Raw genomic sequence first — 23,977 nt, forward strand, 5'->3', positions numbered from 1 at the left:
TTCTTACCAAGTTGAGACTAGGCAAAGAATGGAAAAAAGTGTTCTAGACTGAGGGAATACCATTTACAAATTCACTCTTGCAAGAGGGAGCATGGCAAGTGTGAGAGACTGGAAAGTGTTCTGTGGGACCCAGCTTCATGGAGCCAGGGGTATCATGGCATATGATGAGTCTGGAGAGCTAGCTCGGCAGAAGCTGGACCTCAGGACATGCACACCATGCAAAGGAGTTTGGAAGTTATCTAAGAGCAGTGGGAGGCTGTGGAAGGGTTTAGGAAAGGAGACAACAGATCCAATTTAGATAATACAAAAGAACCTCCTGGCTGCAATGTGGGCAAAATGGATCCTAGCAAACCACTGAAGAGGCCATCACAGTAGAGCAAGAAAGGTAGCTTTGGTTTTCTGTAGATGGAGAGAAAAAGGCCAAGTCTAGAAATGCTTGGAATTTAGTACTTAAAACCAACTATGGTGACATGTTAGCTAAATGGAAGAGCGGGGAGGAAAGGAATGGCCAAGATGATTGTTAGTGTTCTCTCCTATTCTGAGGGATGATCATAGCATTCACTGAGACACCTGTCATTGGCATAGGGAGAATCTGATTTAGGAAGGAAAATAGGAGTCATGTTGAATTTGAGGTACCTTTGAGACATCAAAGGGGAGATAATAGGTAAGCAGCTGGTTGAAGAGGTCTGAAAGAAAGAAAAAAAATGTGAGTCATAAGGTGTAGGTGATATTTAAGCCTTGGGTGCAGATCATGCAAGCTGAGAGTTTGGAGTAAAAAGAGGAAAGGCCTCAAGATCAAGCCTTGAGAAACCCAGCATCCAGTGGACCAGGTAAAAGAAGGTGGTCCCTCAGAGGAGATGGAAGATGCAGCCAGAGATAGGAAGAAAGCCAGGACAGTGTTTTGTCATGGGAGCCAAGAGAAAAGTAATATATAAACAAGGAAGGAGTGGTTTGTCCAACACTGCTAAGGGAGTGGTTCAGAAGAAAGCATTGAAAAATATCACTTGATTTTGTGATTCGTAGTGGAATGAGAGGACAGAAGTCAGATGGAGGGGCAGAATATGAATGGAAGGAAAGGAAATGTGAACATTCATTCTATGCATCTAGGGGACAGAAACAAACAGCTAACAAAACAATGGAGTAAGCATGCTGTGTACACTATGCTGTGCAGCAGGAACGGGGCAGCCATCAAGCCCTCCCTGGAAGGAGCAGGGGAAGCCAGGGCAGGCTTTACAGAGGAATTGGTGCTTTATTGAGACCCATCATGCTTGGAATGAGGGATGAGAATAAATCTGTCAGGGAGGGAAGGGGAGAGGGCGTCCTGAACAAAGGCGGTACATGTGCAAAGGCATGAGATGTGGGAGTAGCTGTCTTATTTAGGGGTTACAGACTGTTTGATTTGGAGCACAGATTGCCTTTGGAGCCATGACAGGAAATTAATCTTGAAAAGGAAGCAGGGGCCCAATCTTAAAACACTGGGTGTTACAGTGAAGTATTTGTAATTTACCAATGTTTCTCATCTTACCTTTGGAAATATTCTTAATGTCAGAAAACATTAAGTGAGGACTCTTTATAATGCAAACACAAACTTTCCTTTCAAAATTCATGTTTTAAAAATTTAATGAATTTTACATTCTAGTCCATAATATATTTGCTTGTCTTTTTATGTGAAAGTATCTTAGGTTATTTTCCCTTGGGTAAAAATGACTCCACGGATATGAACCCCACTGATTCTGTGGCTCTGGGGAGCTCTTTCCCATTACTGTACGTGTCCTCACCCCACATGCCCCCACTCACAAGTCCAGAGAGAACTTAGGGTAGAAATCATCAGTATGTAAGTGGCAGTTGAAGCTTTGGAAGTAGATGAAATTGCTCCAAAATAGAATGCAAAGTGGTGGGAGAAGAGTTGGCCATGCAGCGAGAGATCCTGAACAGCACAAATATTTAAAAGGAGGACAGAAGGAAAACATTGAGAAAATAGTGAGGGATCTGTAGAAGAAGGAAGAGATCCAAGGTGGAGAAAACGGGGAGGAATTTCATCAATATAAGGATGCTTAACAGTGCCCAGTGCTACAGAAATCATTGCATGCAAAATAGTCCCTGAAAGACACAGACAGGATTTGGTGGGTCTTTGATTATTGAAGTTATTGTGACCTTAATGAAGGCAGATTCAGTCGAGGGGGCAAAAGAGATTTAGTTGGACTGAGAAAACGATACCAATTGTGCTTGACCATGCTTTCAAGAAGCTGAGCTTTGAGGGAATAGTAGGAGATACTACTACCTGGAGGAGATTCAGGGTCATGGGGAATGGTTTCCATGAGGTGGGGATAGAAACATGTTTATATGCTGAGGAAGAGCCAGGGTAGGGGAAGAGATTGAAAATACAAGAGAGTACAGGCCTGCTACCTTATACATAGTAGGAAGTATATTGTAAAAATATTTCTTTAACAAATGACTGTTTACTGTTAAATTCCTCAGTCTCAGTTTCACAGGTGAAATGTATGTTTTATGGGCTACATGTTTTGTGTACTTAATCATAGTTGTATTGATTTTTGTGGGGGGTATGTTTTTTAGCCTCAGAATATTCTGTTGACAAGCGAATCTCCATTGGGTGACATTAAGATTGTTGATTTTGGCCTTTCAAGAATATTGAAGAACAGTGAAGAGCTCCGAGAAATTATGGGTACCCCTGAATATGTGGGTAAGTATTCATAAAAGTAGTTTTGCTCTGGGGCCAGGCATCACCTTCATCAGGGGACTTGTCCATGGGGCATGACTCATAGTGGAGCCAGCTATCTGCTATGTTGAAATTCTACCATCAGAGATTTATTCCTTTGGATTACATTTTACAATGGAAAACTTTCAAGAGTAACATACTAAACTGGTGATGTCTTCACTGTCTCTTCACTACAGGGCTAAGAGAATTTGAAGGGATTACTTCTAAAATGAATAGGAGAGGATTTTCTTAACAAAGTAGGATATTAGCTTATTTGAGGGTGGGAGGATATTTAACAAGTAAGGATCTTTAAGGATGTTTTGGTTGGTGACAAACATTGACAAAGGCACTGCCATCCTGAGGTTCCATGGAAGTGTGGAGCAGAGAGGGCATCTGGTTGGATCCATGGTTGAGTGTTTCTGGCAGAAAGAAAAAGGAGCTTAAACATTGAAGGTAGCAGCAACAAAGCAGCTGAATGATGATATGCCATGGGTCTAGGCGTATCATCAAAGAAGTCAACTATGACTTTCTTTGATAGACTGAGGAAAATTGGAGTTTGAAAGATTAATCGTTTGATTTTTTTTAAAGGTATCTATAGAATAAGGCTGTGAAATTGAGAGGTTGTGACCAGAGATTAGAATATTAATATTTAGGCCAGGTGCAGTGGCTCACACCTGTAATCCCAGCACTTTGGGAGGCCAAGGTGGGCGGATCAGTTGAGGCCAGGAATCTGAGACCAGCCTGGCCAACATGGCAAAACCCCATCTCTACTGAAAATACAAAAATTAGCCAGGCGTGAGGTGCCTACCTGTAGTCCCAGCTACTCGGGAGGCTGAGGCAGGAGAATGGCGTGAACCTGGGAGGCGGAGCTTGCAGTGAGCCGAGATCATGCCACTGCACTCCAGCCTGGGCGACAGAGGGAGACTCTGTCTCCAAAAAAAAAAAAAAGGAATATTAATATTTAAAATTTCAGTGGTGAAATAGCTCTTTGTAATTATGAGGACTTGGATGTAAGGCTGGAAAGGCAATTTTTTAGACCAGGAAATCAAGAAGCTGTGAAGGTAGGCTGTCTGGGTCATGGACATCAGTGTGGAAGTCACCTAGGCTGCCAGCAGACCTGGGAGAAGGGAGGGTGGCTGTGGCAGGAATGGAGAAGGCTGTGGCCTGGGCCTGAGGGAAGACTCTCTGCCTGAGAGTAGAAGTGTGAAATGGGCAAATAGGCTAGAAGAGGGGGAATGAAGAGAGGGGGGTCTCCTTTCAGAGAAGAGGGTAAAAGGAGTAGTTCTTGAAAGACTGAGGATGTTATAAGAAAAGAGCTATCCGGAGCACAGAAAGACTAAGGAGGGGCGATAGGGTTGAAGAAAACAAACCTGTATGGCAATGATCGTCCAGAAAATAATTTAGAGATTTTTTAAAAGATCCTTAATTAGGTAATAAAAGATGCCACAGGCACAGAAACAACCTTTAAAATTTTTTTATATATTTTAGTGGGCCAGAATACTTAATTTTCAGTATGCTGACTAATATGCATCATGACCACTAAGTAAGTTTTTGGGATGTGACTTAATAGTGTTTCTTTAGGGAAAGCAGCAACCCAGGTGTTTTAGCCAAAATTAATGGGTACCATTGTAAGCTCCAATATACAAGACTGAAGAATGTAGGTCTGTGAGCTGAAAACTCAAAATAGTAATTATTGCCCTGAATGAGGTGGGTTTTTGTTTTGTTTTAATGCGTTCTTTGTTGTTGTTGTTTGAGAGAGTCTCACTCTGTCACCAGGCTGGAGTGCAGTGGCACCGTCATAGCTTGCTGCAGCTCCCAACTTGAATTCCTCCTGCCTCAGCCTCCCATGTAGCTGGGACCACAGGCACGTGCCAGCACAGCGGGCCAGTTTTTTGTTTTTTGTTTTTTGTTTTTTTTTGGTAAAGATGGATCTCACTGTGTTGCCCAGGCTAGTGATTTGTTTTAGAGCTTTCTATTCCTTAGTAAATGTTAAGTTTTCTATCAAAAGCCTTTCCCCATCTCAAAACATTATAATGGAAATACAAGCTCAATCCAAAAAGAAGAAAACTAAAAATGATTCAGAAGTACATTGTACAGAAAAACAAAGGGACTCTCCTCTTTTTCCTTCCCTGACTCACCTTTTAAAAGGTGAGTTTGTGCTTCCCACAGTCATTTTACATATACACAGAAACTGGTGTTGAGTTCTGGCCCTGTGTGATCTTGACCTTTAGATCTCTTGATACCTCAGATTCATCTGTCCATAAAAAGGGGCTAGTAATAGTGCCGACCTCATAGTGCCGACCTCATAGGGAATGTATAAGGAGTTCATTGCATTTGCTGGACAAAGCCCTTAAACCAGTATTCAGCACATAATAAGGACTCAAAAAAGTAAGCTATTGGTATTTCCTGCACCCCTCCTCCCACAGTCTTGCTGTGGGGTCTCTGTTTGACCGTTTCTTCCCCGGTAATTTGGATGCTATGCATTTCATTTTTAATTTCCTAGTCATTTCTTTTGAAACTTTAACATTCACAACCTCTGTTTCTCACTCAACCATTTCAGAAATCAAAATTTAGGAGATTAGCATACCTAGCATTTCCTTTCCAACCTCTTCCTCCCACCCATTTATTCTGTGGGGGTTTGTCACAAATTAGTAGTAGATACATGACCTTGAGTATTTCGTTTTTTCATAGAAATAGAACATTTTCATTCCTTTCTTTAATTGTGATTACCACAGTTTTTTAGTTTTTAATCTGTTTTTCCATGGATTGAGTACTTATTGACTGACTATTAATAGTTTAGCCTTCTTATTTGTTTAGTTTTGGGAAAAAAATTATCTTTAGTTAACTGGATTGAGTAGATTTTTTTAAAGGAGCATTTTTATAATATTTTTCCTGAATCCCTGCATATTTGACAGTGTCTTTCTATTGTGTTTATGTGTGGCAGCAAGTGACTTTATATCAAAGCTTTTTTTTTTTCTTTTTTTTTGAGACATGGTCTCACTCTATCACCCAGGCTGGAGTACACTGGCACTGTCTCGGCTCACTGCAGCCTTTACCTCCCAGGCTCAAGTGATCCTCCCACCTCACCCTCCCCAGTAGCTGGATCTACAGGCATGCACCATGACACTCGGCTAGCTTTTGTTTAGTTTTTGTAGAGATAGAGTCTTACTGTGTTGCCCAGGCTGGTCTTGAACTCCTGGTTCCAGCGATCCTCCTGCCTTGGCCTTGCAAAGTGCTGGGCACCCAGCCTCGAAGCATATTATTTTTCTCAATTCTATAGATGCAGCTTAGTTGCCTTTGTCCCATGCCTGTAGTCTCAGAATGCCCAATTTTTTTTTTTAACCTTGTTGACTTTTTGTTAATGGGTAGATGTTTTAAAAAGCTCACTCTGACTGCAACAGAAAGAATAGATCAGAGGGGTGGGACAAGTAGCTGAAAAGGCCCAGGTGAGAGGAGAAAGTACCATGGGTGAGGGTGGGGCAATGGAGAAGCAGAAATGTCAGTGGCAGTGAGAAAGTTTTAAAAGCCATGATCTGATAGAGACAATGCTTGATTACATAGAAATTGTCAGTTTATATTTGATGTTTTTAAAATATTTAAATATTTGTAAAATACTAGGACTCAACAATGATGGGTAGAAGTGTGAAAAGTAAACAAGTTAATTACAAACATCTAGTTAGGCTTTATATTAATTCATATTAATTCATGGTAACCTTTCATTTTAGCCCAAACATTGAATAGTGCCTTATAGTTTCTAATGCTTAATTTTTTATCTCTAAGAGCAAATTAGGAATTTTTTCCACAAAACTAAATGTTTTCTTCTCTTTCTGAAACCAGCTCCTGAAATTCTTAGTTATGATCCTATAAGCATGGCAACAGATATGTGGTAAGAGTTATTAATGAAAAATTGATCAAATTAGTTTCAAGAAATGAGTATGGTACTAAATTTTTCTTGCATTTTCTTTCTAATTTAGGAGCATTGGAGTGTTAACATATGTCATGCTTACAGGAATATCACCTTTCTTAGGCAATGATAAACAAGAAACATTCTTAAACATCTCACAGATGAATTTAAGTTATTCTGAGGAAGAATTTGATGTTTTGTCTGAGTCAGCTGTTGACTTCATCAGGACACTTTTAGTTAAGAAACCTGAGTAAGTATTATTTTTAGTAGTTTAATATGGATCTTTAAAGTTTTTTATTGAATCTCCTCCAACCAAAAATAGTTCAACATCTAAAACACCAAAATGGGAACACAAAAGTGAGACCCTTGACTTAATATAACTGTTGAAAGAAAAGGGGGCAAAAATGAAAATATTTTGAGAAAATGTGAACCATACCGCAGTATAACAGGATTTAAATATTAATTAGCAAGACTGTATTATTGCAAATGTATCATGGCAGTAAATAGCACTCATAATTCATGGTTAGTAGAAATTGACAGTGAAATGACAGCTAGTCTCTAGCAGATACTTCCCATCTGTTCTTGGTGTCTCTCAAGAGAGCGTTTCAGACATAACTTACTGAAAATATTTCAACATTTTCACAAAATTTTCAGCATTGTGGGAAATTGCACCCAAATTCCAAGACTAATAGTTTTATTCAGGAATCACAGTAAGATTTTTGCCAACTTGTCATACTTCCCAAAGTATAATACAATAAATACAGTACCTTATGCTCTAATTTTAACTGAAGTTCTAACATGTCTTAACTGTAAAACATGTATTTTTACAGGGATCGAGCCACTGCTGAAGAATGTCTAAAGCACCCCTGGTTGACACAGAGCAGTATTCAAGAGCCTTCTTTCAGGATGGAAAAGGCACTAGAAGCAAATGCCCTCCAAGAAGGTCATTCTGTGCCTGAAATTAATTCAGATACTGACAAATCAGAAACCGAGGAATCCATTGTAACCGAGGAGTTAATTGTAGTTACTTCATATACTCTAGGACAATGCAGACAGTCTGAAAAAGAGAAAATGGAGCAAAAGGCCATTTCCAAACGATTTAAATTTGAGGAACCTTTGCTACAAGAAATTCCAGGAGAATTTATCTACTGAGCAGTATTTCCCTTTAGAACTTTAAGATTTCTACATTGAAAATGTTAATATTATTTATGGACCTCTGGCCAAATGGTACGTGTACTGGAAGTGGATAACCAGTATCACTTACACAAACAAAAATAACTTTGTCAAATTTGTGGAGTTAGATGGAAGCCACATTTTAAAAGTTGCCAACCAGGAGATTTAACAGGTACAGTTATCCATTTCAATGTTATTTTTAAGAAGGGGAGATGTTGGTACCTTTTAATTCTACACCCAGTTTCTCCAGAGTCAGAATTTGTGTACAAAGATATTTGTATTCACTTTCTTTAAAAAATCCAAGTAAAAGTGCCAAAACTACATTTCTGTAAATCTCTTGCATTATTCATATGTGTATCTATATCTGCATATTTGTTAATGTGTTTACTAAAATTGCTACTTTTTCACCTTGGATTTGTTTTTGGCAAACTGTTAGTTTAAGCAGACATCTAAATTTTCGAGACCTAGAATAACATTCACTAAAGTTTGATACGGTCTTTTTTTAATATTTTCTTACTGCTTTATAGTGACTTGATTTGGTTTCTGTTGTGTTTTTGCCTAAATGCTTGTGACATATCAGTGAAAAACCGTAATTTTTTTTTTCTCTTCAGTGTCACTAGTAAGAGAGGTGGTAATTTTTCACCTCTGAAATTATTCTGGTTTAAGTGTCAGCTCTTCAGCCACTTCCCTCATCACACCACACTCACATGCATCTGCTCTCTCTCACATGCTGTACCCCTGCCGCTTCCTGGCACCTCCCCCCATGCTTCTCATTTAATTTTGGCCAATTGTAGGTATCAGTGTGATCTGATCAACACTCTGGTTACCTTGGTCAGTGAAAAGATGCTACTATATTGCTTTTGTCCCAAAGTGAGTAAAATCCCCTAGAACAGAGAGAGAGAGTGTGTCTTCATGCCGACCACTGAGCCTGTTTCTACTGAATTTCTTATCAGCCCTCAAGCTCTGCTAGGAAAAGTTATAAAATGCCAAAATATTTAGAAACATTTACTTTGTCCATAAAAAATTTACATTGGATACTCTGTAATTAGGAGGTACTTTGTCCCAAAAAGATGTATAAGAATGTACTAATAGTTTTATTTGATTAGGATTGAACAGTTCAAGTGTATCTAGGCCCCACAGTGACCAGTAAAGTCCAATTAAAAAATGGAAATGTGAAAGTGTATGCCGAATACCTTGAAGTAACTAATCATCCTCACACACAGAAGTCTGAGAGTCCTTATTTATCTTTTATTAGGCTCAGCGCATTAAATATTTGCCTATCACTTGTGCGCTGTGTACCGTGGCCATGCCTTGCTCTGCACTATGAGCAACTTAGACCTGTCCCTTCATGGTCTGATTAGGGTGCTGCACAAAGCTTTCTCCCTAACATGGTTTCTCAGCTGTCAAAATCATGAAAATGACAGCACCTAACCACTATTTTAAAGTATGTACAGTAAATACCCAAATGTGTGTAAATGTCATAGACATATACAAAGTCAGTAATCTCGCCCAGTCCTGCTGTGTGAACCTGTCGAAGCACCTGGGAGTGCTCTTTATACCATTAGATGAAATTCATCAGGCAGTTCAGACAACCAGGTTGCACTGTTTTCTCATTAAATTGGCTTGCTTTATATAGTTTCTTGGAATCTAGCATTCCTAAACAAGCTCCAAAAAGCAGAAGAAGAAATTGTGCCACAGTGATAGAGTTTTTAATGAACACCCATGGCCACAGTGTTGAGTCTCAGGTAAGTCTTGGAAGAAGTAAAACACAGTGTTAGGCAAATTTGTATAAGTATCTCTCTGAAAAAATAGGGAGGAGGTGACCAGCAAAAAATACTCACTATTGAATGACACGTTTGTACTTGACGGATCTGTCAGCAGGTTTTAAAATCAGAATCATTTTTTAAATGATTTTAAAATCATTTAAAATGGCTTTTTAAAAACCATTTTATACTCGTAATAAATATATTTAATATAATTGCTGTATTTGTGAAAAAGATCTGTTTTCTTTTAGCTGGCCACTTCAGTTTGCTGCATGTCTTTAGCTGCTGTTGTGCCTTAAATACTGAGTCATAGGGTGCTTTTTTAAGAAGCCCTTCAGAATATAAAAGATAAATTGGCATTTTTTGGTTTATAAGATGAACCAATTTATCTTTGGTAAAGATAAATTGGCATTTTTTGGTTTATAAGATAAAAACAGGGCATGAAGAACCTTCATAATACTAGGCCAAATAAAATCTATTAATAGCTGCCAGCTAGTTCTACACTTATCTAAAGCTGTTACTGTTCCTTTTTTTCTATCACCAAATTTATAAAGGACTAAACAGTGCTATTGAGTTTACTTGGTTTATAAATCCAGTTTTAACTATAATTCAACAGTATTTTGGTGGGATGAGATGTTTATGAAATATGCAAAATGTATAAGTAGTTTTAATCAACTGGGAAGTGATATTTGATCTTGTGTTTTGTTGTTTTCACATGAAAACTAGGAGGTAATTGATACCTTTCTCTAGTAGTGGTATAGAGGAAGGACAGATGCTCATTGTTGAATCTCTTCAATTTTTCCAGCTAACCTCAGTTTGGAAGAAAAATGTATTAAAGGGTTATAAAGATCACTTAGAATGTGAGACAGAATGTGAATTATAGTCTTCAGTAATGTAATGGGGGTGGTGCGTGGCTCAGTCCATAGAGGCCTATGCATGTTTAGAAGAAATAAATACCAATTCATGGACACCAACACACATGAATATAGACAGGAGAAAGATGACTAGCATTGGCAAACTCATCCTAAATACATTTTAAATTCAAACCTCAATTTGAATTGCACTGATAAAAATGAAAAATAGCCATGTACTGTATTTATTGTCCAAGATTGGCCACCTCATCCGTTCTATCTGTTGCAGAACTTAAAAAGCTAGATTGAATACCTTAATCTTAACCTCGAAAGCCTTAATCACTATTGTTTTGTTTTGGAGAGAAGGGGATATAATTTACATATCATGAAATGTACAGATCTAAATCCATACAGTCTCATCAGGCTTGACAAATGTATTCACTCCTTTAACCACACTCCTGTTCTGTTGCACTAGTTTTCCTTATCCTCAAACTCATATACTTGGAATCATACAGCAGGCACCATTTGGCTTCTGTAACTCAGCATGATGTCTTTGAGATTCATCTATGTCGAGGTTTATATCAGCAGTTTGTTCCGTTTTTGTTTTTGTTTTGTTGTGTTTTGTTTTGTTTTGAGATGGAGTTTTGCTGTTGTTGCCCAGGCTGGAGTGCAATGGCGGGATCTTGGCTCACTGCAACCTCCGTCTCCCAGGTTCCAGGGATTCTCCTGCCTCAGCTTCCCAAGTAGCTGGGATTACAGGCATGCACCACCACACCTGGATAATTTTTGTATTTTTTTTTTAGTAGACATGGGGTTTGACCATGTTGGTCAAGCTAGTCTCAAACCTCCTGACCTCAAGTGATCCACTCGCTTCGGCCTCCCAAAGTGCTGGGATTACAGGTGTGAGCCACCGTGCCCAGCCTGGTTTGTTCCTTTTTATTGTTGTCATGCTATTTGAATGCATGGATTTATGTAGCTATCCTTCTGTTCATGGACCCCTGAGCTGTTTCCATGGGGCTATTATAAATGTACTATAAATATTCTTGGACAGGAATTTTTATGGACATGTTTTCATTTCTCTTGGATTAAAAAGCTAGGAGAAGAATTGCTAGGTCTTATGGTAGCTGTATATTTAACTTTTTAAGAAACTGCCCAACAGTTTTCTAAAACCATTGTGCTGTTTTCTGTTCCTACCAGCACATTGTATTTTGGTTGTTTTGTACATCCTTGCCGACATTTGGTATTGTCTGCCTGTTTCATTTTAGCCATGCTCCTGGATGTGTGGCGGTATCTCATGGTGGTTTAGTTTGCATTTCCCTGATGACTAACGGACAGTACTTTTCATGTCCTCTTTTCCTTTTAATTGGATAGGGCTCCTTTGTGCATTCTGGACATAAAGGATTGTCAGATTTGTGTGTCACATACATCTTTTCCCATCTATAGCTTGCCTGTTTTCTCAGTAGTATCTGTTGATGAGAAGGGTTTAGTTTTGGTGAAATCCAATTTATGGCTTTTTGTTTTATAGTTAGTGTTTTCTGTGTGCTCTTTAAGAAGTCTTTGCCTAACCAAGCTCATGAAGATACTGTCTTTTCTTAGGAGTATGAGAGTTGTAGCGAATATTCAGGTCTGTGATTCACCTTGAATTAGTACTTTTATATGCCATGAGGTAGGTAGGCATCAAATACCTTTGAACATTCTAGTGAATGTTCAATGGTTCCAGCACCACTTGTCAAGAGATTCTCCTTTCACCGTTAAACTGTTTTGGTGCCCGGTCTAAAATCATGTGATCATATATCTGTGGATCTAGTTTTCTGTTCCATTCTGTTATCTTTTTGTCAAAACTTGGTAAGTCTTGATCTCAGGTAAAACAGATGTTCTAATTTCTTCTTATGCAAATTGCTTTGTTTATTCTAGGTCCTTTGCATTTCCAAATAAATTTTGTCAATTTCTACCAAACTACTCCCAGAAAAAGCCCTGTGGATTTTTAAGATTCACTGAATCTATAAATCAAGTAGTCATCCAATCCATAAACATGTTTTTCCATTTACTTCATTTTTTTCTCAGCAGTGTTTTACATTTTTCAGTGCAGAGATCCTGTATATCCTTTAACTTTATCCCTGTGTATTTCATGGTTTTGATGCTGTTGTTTTTTGGATACTCTTCATATTTCAGTTTTTTGTTTGCTTTTAATACCCCAGCTCTCATTTTTAGCTTATCATGCCTAACTAGAACTGTGTTATAAATTATTTAAATGAGTCTTTTGAAACTTTTGTTGGTAACAGTGGGAGTAAGTTTGCTGAATTGAAATTTATAGTAACAAAATTGGACGTAATCCCTCCTCTATTTTTTCAAATTAGAGATGCAGTAATGGAACTGCAGAGGGAATATGTGATTTGGCCAAGAGCTCACAGCTAGTTATGGGCAGAACAAAGGACAGAATCATTCAGATTTCCTGACTGCTCATCAAGAACTTTTATCTCAGTGGATACTACCTTTGGCCCCATTTTAATGTCCAAAGTAGTTTTTAAAAATTACTTTTGTGTAACTTAATTTTGGGTTTCTTTTTTAATAACTAGAGGACAGGTAACCTGAGATGAGGCTAGTGCAGAGGTCAGTATTCTGTGGCCTGTGCTGCCTGTTTGGTGAGGTTTTATTGGAACAGCCACACCCGTGTGTTTACATTTTGTCTGTGGATGCCTTCACACTACACCGCACAGGTGAATACTTGTGACAGAGATCTGAAGGCCTGTACAGCCTAAGGTATTTAGTGTCTGGCCCTTTACAGAAAAAGTTTGCCAACCCCCAGGCAATTATAATCTAAATATATTTAAAATAGATATTTTCTATTTAAAACCAATCTTGACACAGTCCTTTGGGGAGCAGCTTATTTTACATGGCAGGATAATCTTATGACTTGATTACATTTTCTCCTTGCCATTTTTATTGAAATAAGTGGAGATTTTATTTACTAAAAATAAAACTATTTTTCCTAAATATGTTAGCAGCAGAAAAGTGTCTCAGTTCAATACACTGTGATGGGTTTGCATGAAAATTAGTATCTCTTTAGTTATCTCTATTAGGTAACCAGCTTTCTAATAAATTGTAAGAGAAGTATACCTAGAAGATAAATGAAAATATTTGGGAAGAGGGATGTTTAATCCTCAGCTGGAATTATTCAGGCGAGGAGGATTGTCACCTCATCCCTGCCCCCGTTTTTTTCTCTAAGCCAATAAAACTGTACCCTGTCCCTTTTAAAGCAGCATATTCCATAATGTCATCCTATACTTTTTAAAGTTTTTGATTTTGCAATAGTTACAGGGAGTTGAAAAGACAGTACAGATACATCTTACATAACTACAGGAAATTGGTATTTGCACAATGTATATCGTTTTATGCCATTTTATCTTCCTACCAACACATTTGAGATACAGAACTGCTTCATTGCTATATAAAGATCTGTTGATATCTACATTTTACCAGTTTGAGTGAAATGTAGAAAACTCTCTTGCCCGTCCCCTCCCCACCCCATTTATAACTGTCTTAAACATAACCTGCTACGTACATTGAGATCTATGTCACACAATTTTGCTTCTACTACCAAATAATTTAGAAACCTCAAGAAGGAAAGTCTATTGTATTTACCCATATTTTTGCTGTTTCCATCGTTCTTCCTGACATCCCCAAACTTTTTTTTTTTTTTAAACGTTTCCTTTCTGGTTCAAGAACTTCCTTTAGGATAGGTCTATTCAAGGTCTGTAGGGTAGACTCATTCAACAAATTCTTTTAGTTTTCTGTTATCCAAGAATGTTTTTATTACCCCATAATTCCTGAAGGATCATTTCACCAAATACGGAATTTGGAGTTGACAGTTTTGTTTTGAGGCAGTCTCGCTCTGTTGCCCAGGCTGGAGTGCAGTGGCAGGATATCGGCTCACTGAAACCTCCACCTCCCAGGTTCAAGCAATTCTCATGCCTCAGCCTCCCAAGTAGCTGAGATGACAGGCACGCACCACCATGCCTGCCTAATTTTTGTATTTTTAGTAGAGACAGGGTTTTGCCATGTTGGCCAGGCTGGTCTCAAACTCCTGACTTCAAGTGATCTGCTCACCTTGGTCTCCCAAAGTGCTGGGATTACAGGCATGAGCCACCATGCCCAGCCACAGGTTGACAGTTCTTTTGGCACTAAAATAATTTGTCTCACTTCCTTCTGGCCTCCATGGTTTCCAAAGAGAAATCCACTGTCATCTGACTTACTTTTCCCTATAGGTAAGATGTCATTTCTTTCTTGATGCTTTCAAGCTTTTTTCTTTGTCTTTAGTTTTCAGAAGTCCTATCATGGATTTCTTTGGGTTTCACTCAGCTTCTTAAATACAGGCATACCTCAGAAATATGCATCACTTTCAGTTCCAGACCACTGCAATAAACCAAATACCACAAGAAAGCAAGTCACATGAATTTTTTGCCTTTCCAGTGCATATAACATGGCTTATACTGTAGTTGAAGTGACTAGTAGTGTTATGCCTAAAAATAATGTACATACATTAATTTAAAAGTACTTTTAAATGCAAGAGGAGGATAGGAAAAGATAATAATTTTAAAATACCTTACTGCTGAGAAATGCTAACAACCATTCATTGAGTCATAATCTTTTTTGCTGGTGGACGGTCTTGCCTTGATGTTGATGGCTGCTGACTGATCAGAGTGGTGGTTGCTGAAGCCTGCAATGACTGTGGAAATTTCTTAAGACAACAGTGAAGTTTGCTGCATTGATTAACTCCTTCTTTCATGAAAGTTCCTCTGTAGCATGCAATGCTGTTTGATAGCGTTTACCCACAGTAGAACTTTTCAAAATTAGGGGTCAATTCTCTCAAACCCTACCACTGCTAAGTTTATGGAATATTCTAAATCTTTTGGTTGTCATTTCAACAATGTTCACAGCATCTTCACCAGTAGTAGATTCCATCTCAAGAAACTACTTTCCTTGCTCGTCCATGAGAAGCAACTTCTCATCCATACAAGTTTGATCCTGAGATTACAGCAATTTAGTCACATCTCCAGGCCCCTCTACTCCTAGTTCTCTTGCTGTTTTCACCCCATCTATAGTTCCTTCCTCCTCTGAAGTCTTGAAACCCTCCAAATCCTCCATGAGGATTAGAATCTGTTTCTTCCAAACTCCAAATAATGTTGATATTTTGACCTCCTCCCATGAATTGAATGCTCTTGATGGCATCTAGAATGGTGAATCCTTTCCAGAAGGTTTTCAACTGACTGCCCAGAACCATCAGAGAAATCACAAAATGTATTTCTTAAATAGTAAGTCTTGAGAGTCAAAAGTACTCCTTGATCCATGCGCAGCAGAATGGATACTCTGTTAGCCGGCATGAAACAACATTCATCTCCTTGTACATCTTTATCAGAGCTCTTGGGTGACCAGGTGCATTGTTAATGAGTAGCAATATTTTGGTTTTTTGGGTTTGTTTTTTGAGACAGGGTTTCACCATGTTGCCCAGGCTGGTCTGGAACTCCTGACATCAAGCAGTCCACCTGCCCCAGCTTCCCAAAGTGCTGGGATTACAGGCGTGAGCCACTGCACCCGGCCATATTTTGAAAGAAATCTGTTTTTGCTGAGCACTGAGTCTCAACAGTGGGCTTATTCAGTAGACCATGCTGTAAACAGACCAGCTGTCATCCAGGCTTTGTTGTTGCGTTTATACAGCATATCTTAAGGGCCCTAGGATTTTCAGAATAGTCAGTGAGCATTGGCTTTAACTGAGAGTCACAGCTGCACTAGCCCCTGACAAGACTCAGCTTGTCCTTTGAAGCCAGGCATTGAGGTTTTCTAACTATGAAAGTCCTAGATGGCATCTTTTTCCAATAGTGTCTACTGCAGTGATCAAGTTCCAGCCTGCTCAGAATCACCCATGAAGGCATTAAGTGCACAGGAAGTAAATGTGAAGAGAAAAAATACCCAAGATAGCGGCTTTCAAATAGAAATCAAGGAGCTATTCACTACATAATACTATTTCCTATCAGGTGGATTAGAAAAGCCTCTTCATTAATTCAAACTCTACACTTATTTTTACTTCAGAACAGATGGCCAACCTAAGCCCTGGTTTTCTATAATCTGGCCATAGCAAAGAAACAAAAAAAATTCAGATTATTAAACTGACGCGCTACCTATTGCGCTAACGAGGCACCTACAAAAAAAATTCAAACACTAAAATGAAGTAGAAGTTGTCAGAGAATAGACGGGAAGCAATACATAAATTCACAACATACAGTAGGACAGTGTGTAACTTAAAGAGCAAAAGCACAAAACTGTACAGTGCTCTGCCATTTATTTTAAAAGGCTGTAGAGATTGGAATATTTATCTAAACACACTGACAAAAGCACTCTCAGGGGGAGACTTTTCACTGTATAATCTACTCAAAGAACACACATGTTTTTAAAGAAACAACTCCAGAATAGAGATAACTTGTGACAACTGAAGACCTCATATTCTACCAGCATGTTTAAGCTTATTTTTTTCTTTTTTTCTGAGAGGCTTCTCTTCACTGAATATTAAGAATGTAGGAAGAGAGCTCATGGCTGTCCTTCATTGTAGACAACTACAATGGCATGAAGCCTGCTAATGCTAAGAGGGTTAAACTGACCTTTTCAAAGCACAGATACCAGATTTCTGTTTTTGTAGGCTCTGGTGCCCAGAAGGAAGTTCTTTTGCTTTATAATATGTTTCCTTATAAGACTAATAAAACCTAAGGATACGATTATGTAACATGCAGTTAAGTTGTTTGGAAAGCAGATAGGTAAGAATCTGTTAGCTTTTTCCTTTCCTTCCCTTTCCCTTCTTTTTCTTTTTTTTTTTTTTTTTTTTTTTTTTTTTTCTCTCCTGAGACGGAGTTTTGCTCTTGTTGCCCAGGCTGGAGTGCAATGGTTGAAATCTTGGCTCACTGCAGCCTCTGCCTCCTGGATTCAAGCAATTCTCCTGCCTCAGCCTCCCAAGTAGCTGGGATTACAGGCACCTGCCACCACACTCAGCTAATTTTTTTGTATTTTCCGTAGAGATGAGATTTCACCATGTTGGCCAGGCCTCCTGACCTCATGTGATCCTCCTGCCTCGGCCTCCCAAAGTGCTGGGATTACAGGCATGAGCCACCACGCCCAGCCAGATGCTGTTACCTTCAAACTAACTTTCCTAAGTTAACTTTATGTGTATATGTACACACATAAATTTTCTAAGCTTTCAAAATGTTTGGAATAAAAATTATTTTGCAGATCTTCAACTGGGCAGATGGTTGGTATCTGAAATAGAAATAAATGCAAACAAAATATTCCAAAGTGATGGAGAATGTCCACAATCTACTTAACAACATGAATTCAAGGTAGAGTGAAAAACCAAAGTGGTCTTCCTCATCATTCTCATGTCAATAATTTAGAAAAAATCCCTTCAGTACTACTGAGCTTCAGGCTTTGTAATGAGGACTGAAAAATTCCAGGGGAAAGGAAGAGGAAGAGAAAGGAAAGAAATGAGAACTAGCAAAGATCAACAAACATTTTATTAATTCTGATTCCTTTTATCTTTTGCTTTTTTATACAAAGCACTTTCAAATCAATTATCTTCAATTTATAATAGGAGTTTCTTTTGGATTCAGTTTAAAAATGACAAATAGCATTCGTTGTGCCCAAGTTGGAATTATACCAAAATTACCATGTACTGGCACATACAATCATCCCACTGGTGGCTGGAAAACTGGGTTGCAGGAGTGTCTGCCACTCAGATGGGCCACCACCCTAGTGGGCATATGGTAGAGATGAGGATGGACTAGAAGCACGCTGGGTCTGCTGGGTCTTCTGGGTCGTCTCTACTGCTTTTTCACTTCATCACCGTTTTCCCCACTGAGCTTGAACACAGGAATCTGCTGACCATCCTTGAGCTCTAAAAAGACCTCATCAAGGTGCCACCTGAGAGAAACCAAAAGTACACTATCTCTAATCTATGCACACTGAGGCAACAGCCATAGTCAAAAACGGGTGCACAAAGCAGTTGTTTTGAATAATGCCTTAAATCTTCTTTTTAAACATTTTGTGTGAGTGCTGTGTCAACACAATTCGTAACATTCTACCATGGGCTCTCATTATTTAGCCAGCTTCGACTTCAAGGCAGGCTTAACAATGACAGGCGAATGGAAGGGACATCAGGAAGGAGAAGGAGCAGTTTATTTCTCATTTCCTAATTCACACTGACCTTCAGTTCCTGGCATGGAATCCAGCCAGCTCGTGCACTAATCCCAGGCTCAGAGGTCAGTGAGCCCAGGGTGAGCTAGGTGGGCCCTCCTGCTCCTTTTGTCTTTGGGAATTAAAACACAGCCTGGCTAAACAGCAAACATCAATGAGAGAGGCTTCCCGTGGGGGAAGTGAGTGGATGTAGCTACTGGCAACCAGACAAGCAAAGCCAATTAAGGAGTGGAGAGCTTATGCAAAGAATGTGATGAATAAATTCTGGAACAAGAATCCATGCCCTTTATTCATTTGTAACAATCGAGGCAGTGAAGTGAGAAGCTGTAACATAGCATCAAATTATGACAGACCTAGATCACTATAACTGGAAAGTTTTACGAATTCAACAGCATAAGGAGAGGGCAATTCAGTAGACTGTATGGATAAACTGGACTCAGCTAAGAGCCACAGTACTGGCTTGCTGCCCAGGCCACAAAGATTTCAGCTTCAAGCTTGAAAAAGTTCTTCCTATGCCCACAGCAATTTACCAACAAATGAAAACACAGTCAGGGTTGCTTCCATCAGGAAGTCCTCCTCCCACCCCCTGGACTGCCGTCACCTTCCCAGGATACCTCTGAAAGGGGCCACCTCTGGAGGAGCGGACGTAGAGAAGGCCCTCTGACTTGGATCCAGAGACAGGAATCTTCAACTGTGGTGTAAAATGACAGAAAGGAGAGATGTAATTGGATACATTATTGTCATTTCAGAAAACGAAGGCAAAATGATGCTTTCTAGAGCTAAGCCTATAAAATCCAGTGATTCTCCACAGAAGTGAGCTGTTTTCTAACAGCCCAGCTGGAGAATCCACTTGATGCCAAATGTCCTGCCCCTCTTTGGTTGGCTGGTAAGGTCAATGGCAGTCTTTGCATTTGGCACGGAGGCCTCCTATGATCCTACTTCCAATGATCGCTCAAAAGTCCACTGTTAAAAAGGAGCAAACTCCTGACACGCAGCAACATGGATGAGTATCAAAAATACGCCAAGTCAAAGGGCTTTACACAGGAGGAGTATATAACTATTTATGTTAAATTCTAGAACAGGCTAAACTATGCTGGAAACCTGTTATTTTGATGGATTACAAAGTAATTTTCAAACATCATTAAAAGAAAAAAGAAAAGTGACTGCCTCTGGTAGAGCTGGAAGATGTGAGAAGGGACCCACTGGGTAGGGCACAAGGGAATTCAGGTGCTGGGAGCAATCTACATCTAGATAACGGCTTGAGTGACACAACTAGGTGTATTTGTTAAAACTCATCAGAGCCGGGCGCGGTGGCTCAAGCCTGTAATCCCAGCACTTTGGGAGGCCGAGACGGGCGGATCACGAGGTCAGGAGATCGAGACCATCCTGGCTAACACGGTGAAACCCCGTCTCTACTAAAAAATACAAAAAACTAGCCGGGCGAGGTAGCAGGCGCCTGTAGTCCCAGCTACTCGGGAGGCTGAGGCAGGAGAATGGCGTAAAACCCGGGAGGCGGAGCTTGCAGTGAGCCGAGATCTGGCCACTGCACTCCAGCCTGGGCGATAGAGTGAGACTCCGCCTCAAAAAAAAAAAAAAAACTCATCAGAGATAGGACACTTGGATTTGTGCCTTTCACAGAATGTAAATTTTACCTCAAAAAAAAAAAAAAAGAAAAAAACTAGGAACCATAACAAATATTAAACTCTACTTAATGATGTACGTGCTTACGTGTATAATGTTTGAAAATTACTTTGTAATCCATCTAAATAACACTATAGACTCACGGAAACAGAGCAAAATGCTAACTGTAGAATCCAGGTACCAGCTATAGGTACTCACAGTATAAATTCTTTTATCTTTTTTGTATGTTTGAAATTTTTCATAATAAAATACCAAAAGAAATTCACTGTTTTAAAGAGGAACCTATTGCCAGCAAATTGGTACATATTTTGACCTGGACCCTAAAGAACAAGCTTTAAGGAAAATATAATACATGAAGGCTTGTCTGGGAAAGATGACACGGAGTCCTGGGTTTCTCCTTCATCCCCAGCACCACAGGCTGGGTTCGCACCACAGGGTGCTGCCAGGTGCTGCCATGCCCATGCCCGGGGAGTCGGCCTGAGAGCCCCTGAGCAGTTGTTTGATTACACTCCAATTTAGAAAAAAAAAAAATAGTGAATGCAATGTTTTTAGTTTCTCACGAAAACCAAAGAAGCTATGAGCCACAATAAGGAAGCCCGTCATGAGACAGGCACCTCCCAGAGTGCCTTCCCGTGTCGTAACGGCCAAAGATACCTCCCGGAGCGGGGGCGGGGTGAGGGTGGGGGCGGGGAGTATCCCACCCATTCCAAATTGCCACCAAGAGAAGAAACTACTGAGGTGCACATCTGTGCTTTCCAAAACTCTTTCTTTCCTTTAAACACACCTGAAGGAAGGCACAGGATTTGGAACATGGCTCCATAACTCAGGTGAATAGGCAGTCAACTAGTCACACTTTAAGAACAAATCTTTAGCCGGGCATGGTGGCTTCCGCCTGTAATCCTAGCACTTTGGGAGACCAAGGCAGGTGGATCACTTGAGGCCAGGAGTTCGAGATCAGCCTGGGCAATATGGCAAAACCCCATCTCTACTAGAAATACAAACAATTAGCCAGGCGTGGTGGTGCGCACCTATAGTCCCAGCTACTCAGGAGGCTGAGGCAGGAGAATTGCTTGAACCTGGGAGGTGGAGGCGGCAGTAAGATCACACCGCTGAACTCCAGCCTGGGTAAGAGAGCAAGGCTCCATCTCAAGGAAAAAAAAAAAAAGAACAAATCTTCAGGGTCCCACTGTTTGAGTCAAGCTACAGCTTTTCTCTGGAGATTACAGAATTAAGCAACGGAGTATACACTGAGCATCTCTGGATGCTTTAAGAAAAAAAAAAAAAAGGAAGGAGAAAAAAATGGGCAGAAGCAAGAAGGATTCTGAAGAACAGCAAACTCTGAGGGGCCAATGTCTGAACTGTGCGTAGCTGTGCTTCCGTGTGTAGATGTGACACTTTACGGGTTGGTTCCTTCACCAGCCAGACCTTGCCAAAGATTAAAGCAGGAGTTCTGGTAAAGCAAACGTTGGTCACTGGTGACTATCTCACACACACACTCTGGAAAAAATCCCAATGTATGACAATTACTTCATGAACAACTGAAACATCTCACCTCTGGAAAAACTGTAAGAAGTGCAAATAAAGGAATTTGGGATAAGAGGGCATATGCTGTATACAAGCATCCTTACAAACAGCTGATTATAAAGAAAGTAAGGACCCTGACAGAATGTCAAAAATAGTCCACAAATTGGAAGGCATGTGCTGAGGCTCCGGGTGGCTGTGATGCAGCAGACTCTGAACTCCTGTCACTGCGGAGTCACAGCATTTGGCAGCATTAGAAGCCAGAACCTAGCACCACAGCCAACATAGTCACAGCATGGCCAAGGTCCCAGGGATGTGGGGAAGCCCAGGAAGGCGCCCTCTCAGCACCACTGGGGCCAAAGTGAAAGCTGGACAGAACAAAGCTCCCACCAAAACCACTATGGCCTCACCCTACTCTCACTGGGGTTCCTGGAGCACCAGATCATGGATGCTGCATCAACCAGCCCCAGCAAAAGCGCCTTTGGCACACACTTCCTCGGCGCTACAGCTGGGCTGTGTGCTCTGTGCTGAGAGAAATGCAACAGCCAGACCTACCTGCTGGCTTTTCCAGGTTCTCAGGATTGCTGGGGTCTAGCCAAGTGACCAAAGACAAGGAAGCACAGACGGGCTCCGCCACACCATGGGAGCAATCCAGTGGCCTGGCACAGAGTGAGCACTCCACACATGCCCAGCCTTTCCCTGTGCTCCTCCCACGTGTCCTCTCTCACACAGTGTCGCTGCCGTCCTTCCACTCACATCCATGCTGGACACTGGAGCATCACCTCCGACCCACCCACTCCTGATACATGATTCTTTCCAAGTTCTGCCACCTGGATGCTACAATGCCTTCACATCCATCTTTTGCTTCTCCAGGCCACACCTCTGGTTCATGCTCTCACCACTGCACACCAGTGTGGCTGCGTCTCTCTCCTAAAGGTGGCTCACTGTAGCCAGTCCCTGGACATCGCCAATCTACACAAACACACTTTCTTTTAAAACCGAGTATTTTAATCAGAATACCAGAGCATGAATTGCTTTTGTAGTTCAAAAAAAGTCTCATTAGAGCTAGGTCCATTAAGAACATACTAAAAATAACAAAAAATAATGTAGGTCAGATCACCTCACTCTTATCCTTCCAATCCTTTATGGGCTTCTGCTGCTAGAGTCAAGCACACACTTTCCAAGATGACACTGTGGCCCCCTGGTGGCCGCGGCCTCTCCTACCCGTCCCCACCCACCTCGCCCACCTGTGCCTCCACTGCCATATCACACTGACAGGGGTGACGACCTTCCCGGTCATGCTGCTCCTCAGCCGGGTGTTCCTCTCCACCGTTCAAAGTCCTCACAGCCATCTCCCAGGCCTCCAGCCACTCCCCCTAGGCCTGCATAACAGTGACAGGGCTTGCCTCACCCCGTCTTACTCAGGAATTTTCAACTATAAAACCCCAAAAGCCTTCTGCACCTCTATTCCCCACACAGCTTAGAATCATTCCTCAAACTAGAGTATATACTCAAAATATGTTTGTTTTTGAGACGGAGTCTCGCTCTGTCGCCCAGGCTGGAGTGCAATGGCCGGATCTCCACTCACTGCAAGCTCCGCCTCCCGGGTTCACGCCATTCTCCTGCCTCAGCCTCCCGAGTAGCTGGGACTACAGGCGCCCGCCACCTCGCTCGGCTAGTTTTTTTGTATTTTTTTAGTAGAGACGGGGTTTCACCGTGTTAGCCAGGATGGTCTCAATCTCCTGACCTCGTGATCCGCCCGTCTCGGCCTCCCAAAGTGCTGGGATTACAGGCTTGAGCCACCGTGCCCAGCCAATGTTTGTTAAACAGAAGAACAAATGCATTTTACATGCAAGTGAGCGTCATCAAGTACAAAAAGATAAGTTACAGCTTAAAAAAAATGGGTTAGTATTCTGTGGAAGCAATGTAAATAAATACACTTTAAAAATCAAAGTTTAAAGAGTTGGTTACATTTGAATGAGGACTGACTGGCTAAAGATGCTTTGTCTTTTTTTTATTTTAGACAGTTTCACTCTGTCACCCAAGGCAGAGTGCAGTGACATGCAGCCTCCAACTCCTGAGTTCAAGTGATCCTCCTGCTTCAGCCTCCTGGGTAGCTGGGATTATAGGTGTGCACTATCACACCTGGCTAAATTATAGATAGATAGATACA

The 23,977-nt window shown here is 40.7% G+C and overlaps 2 protein-coding genes across 14 annotated transcripts in view; one reads left to right on the plus strand and one right to left on the minus strand.

Moving 5' to 3' along the window:
- STK17A (serine/threonine kinase 17a) overlaps positions 1-8,126 on the plus strand; it is a 44,149-nt gene extending 36,023 nt beyond the window's left edge. For all 4 annotated transcript variants that reach the window (XM_033193927.1, XM_033193930.1, XM_033193928.1 and 1 more), the window contains 4 exons: positions 2,575-2,701; positions 6,554-6,602; positions 6,691-6,870; positions 7,451-8,126. In XM_033193927.1, the coding sequence (XP_033049818.1) occupies positions 2,575-2,701; positions 6,554-6,602; positions 6,691-6,870; positions 7,451-7,772 (678 nt within the window). In that variant the 3' untranslated portion in view covers positions 7,773-8,126. The remainder of the gene's footprint in view (positions 1-2,574; positions 2,702-6,553; positions 6,603-6,690; positions 6,871-7,450) is intronic.
- A 9,819-nt stretch (positions 8,127-17,945) lies between these two features.
- The window catches only part of LOC117073277 (cytochrome c oxidase assembly factor 1 homolog), a 95,357-nt gene continuing 89,325 nt past the window's right edge, over positions 17,946-23,977 (minus strand). For 9 of the 10 annotated variants that reach the window (XM_033193935.1, XM_033193938.1, XM_033193939.1 and 6 more), the window contains 2 exons: positions 19,257-19,333; positions 17,946-18,369 (listed from right to left, as the gene is read on the minus strand). In XM_033193935.1, coding sequence (XP_033049826.1) covers positions 18,270-18,369; positions 19,257-19,333 — 177 coding nt within the window. In that variant the 3' untranslated portion in view covers positions 17,946-18,269. The remainder of the gene's footprint in view (positions 18,370-19,256; positions 19,334-23,977) is intronic. The other variant, XM_033193934.1, reaches the window with a different exon arrangement.

This window comes from Trachypithecus francoisi, unplaced genomic scaffold (assembly GCF_009764315.1).
Source record: "Trachypithecus francoisi isolate TF-2019V2 unplaced genomic scaffold, Tfra_2.0 Lachesis_group4, whole genome shotgun sequence".
Taxonomy (NCBI): domain Eukaryota; kingdom Metazoa; phylum Chordata; class Mammalia; order Primates; family Cercopithecidae; genus Trachypithecus; species Trachypithecus francoisi.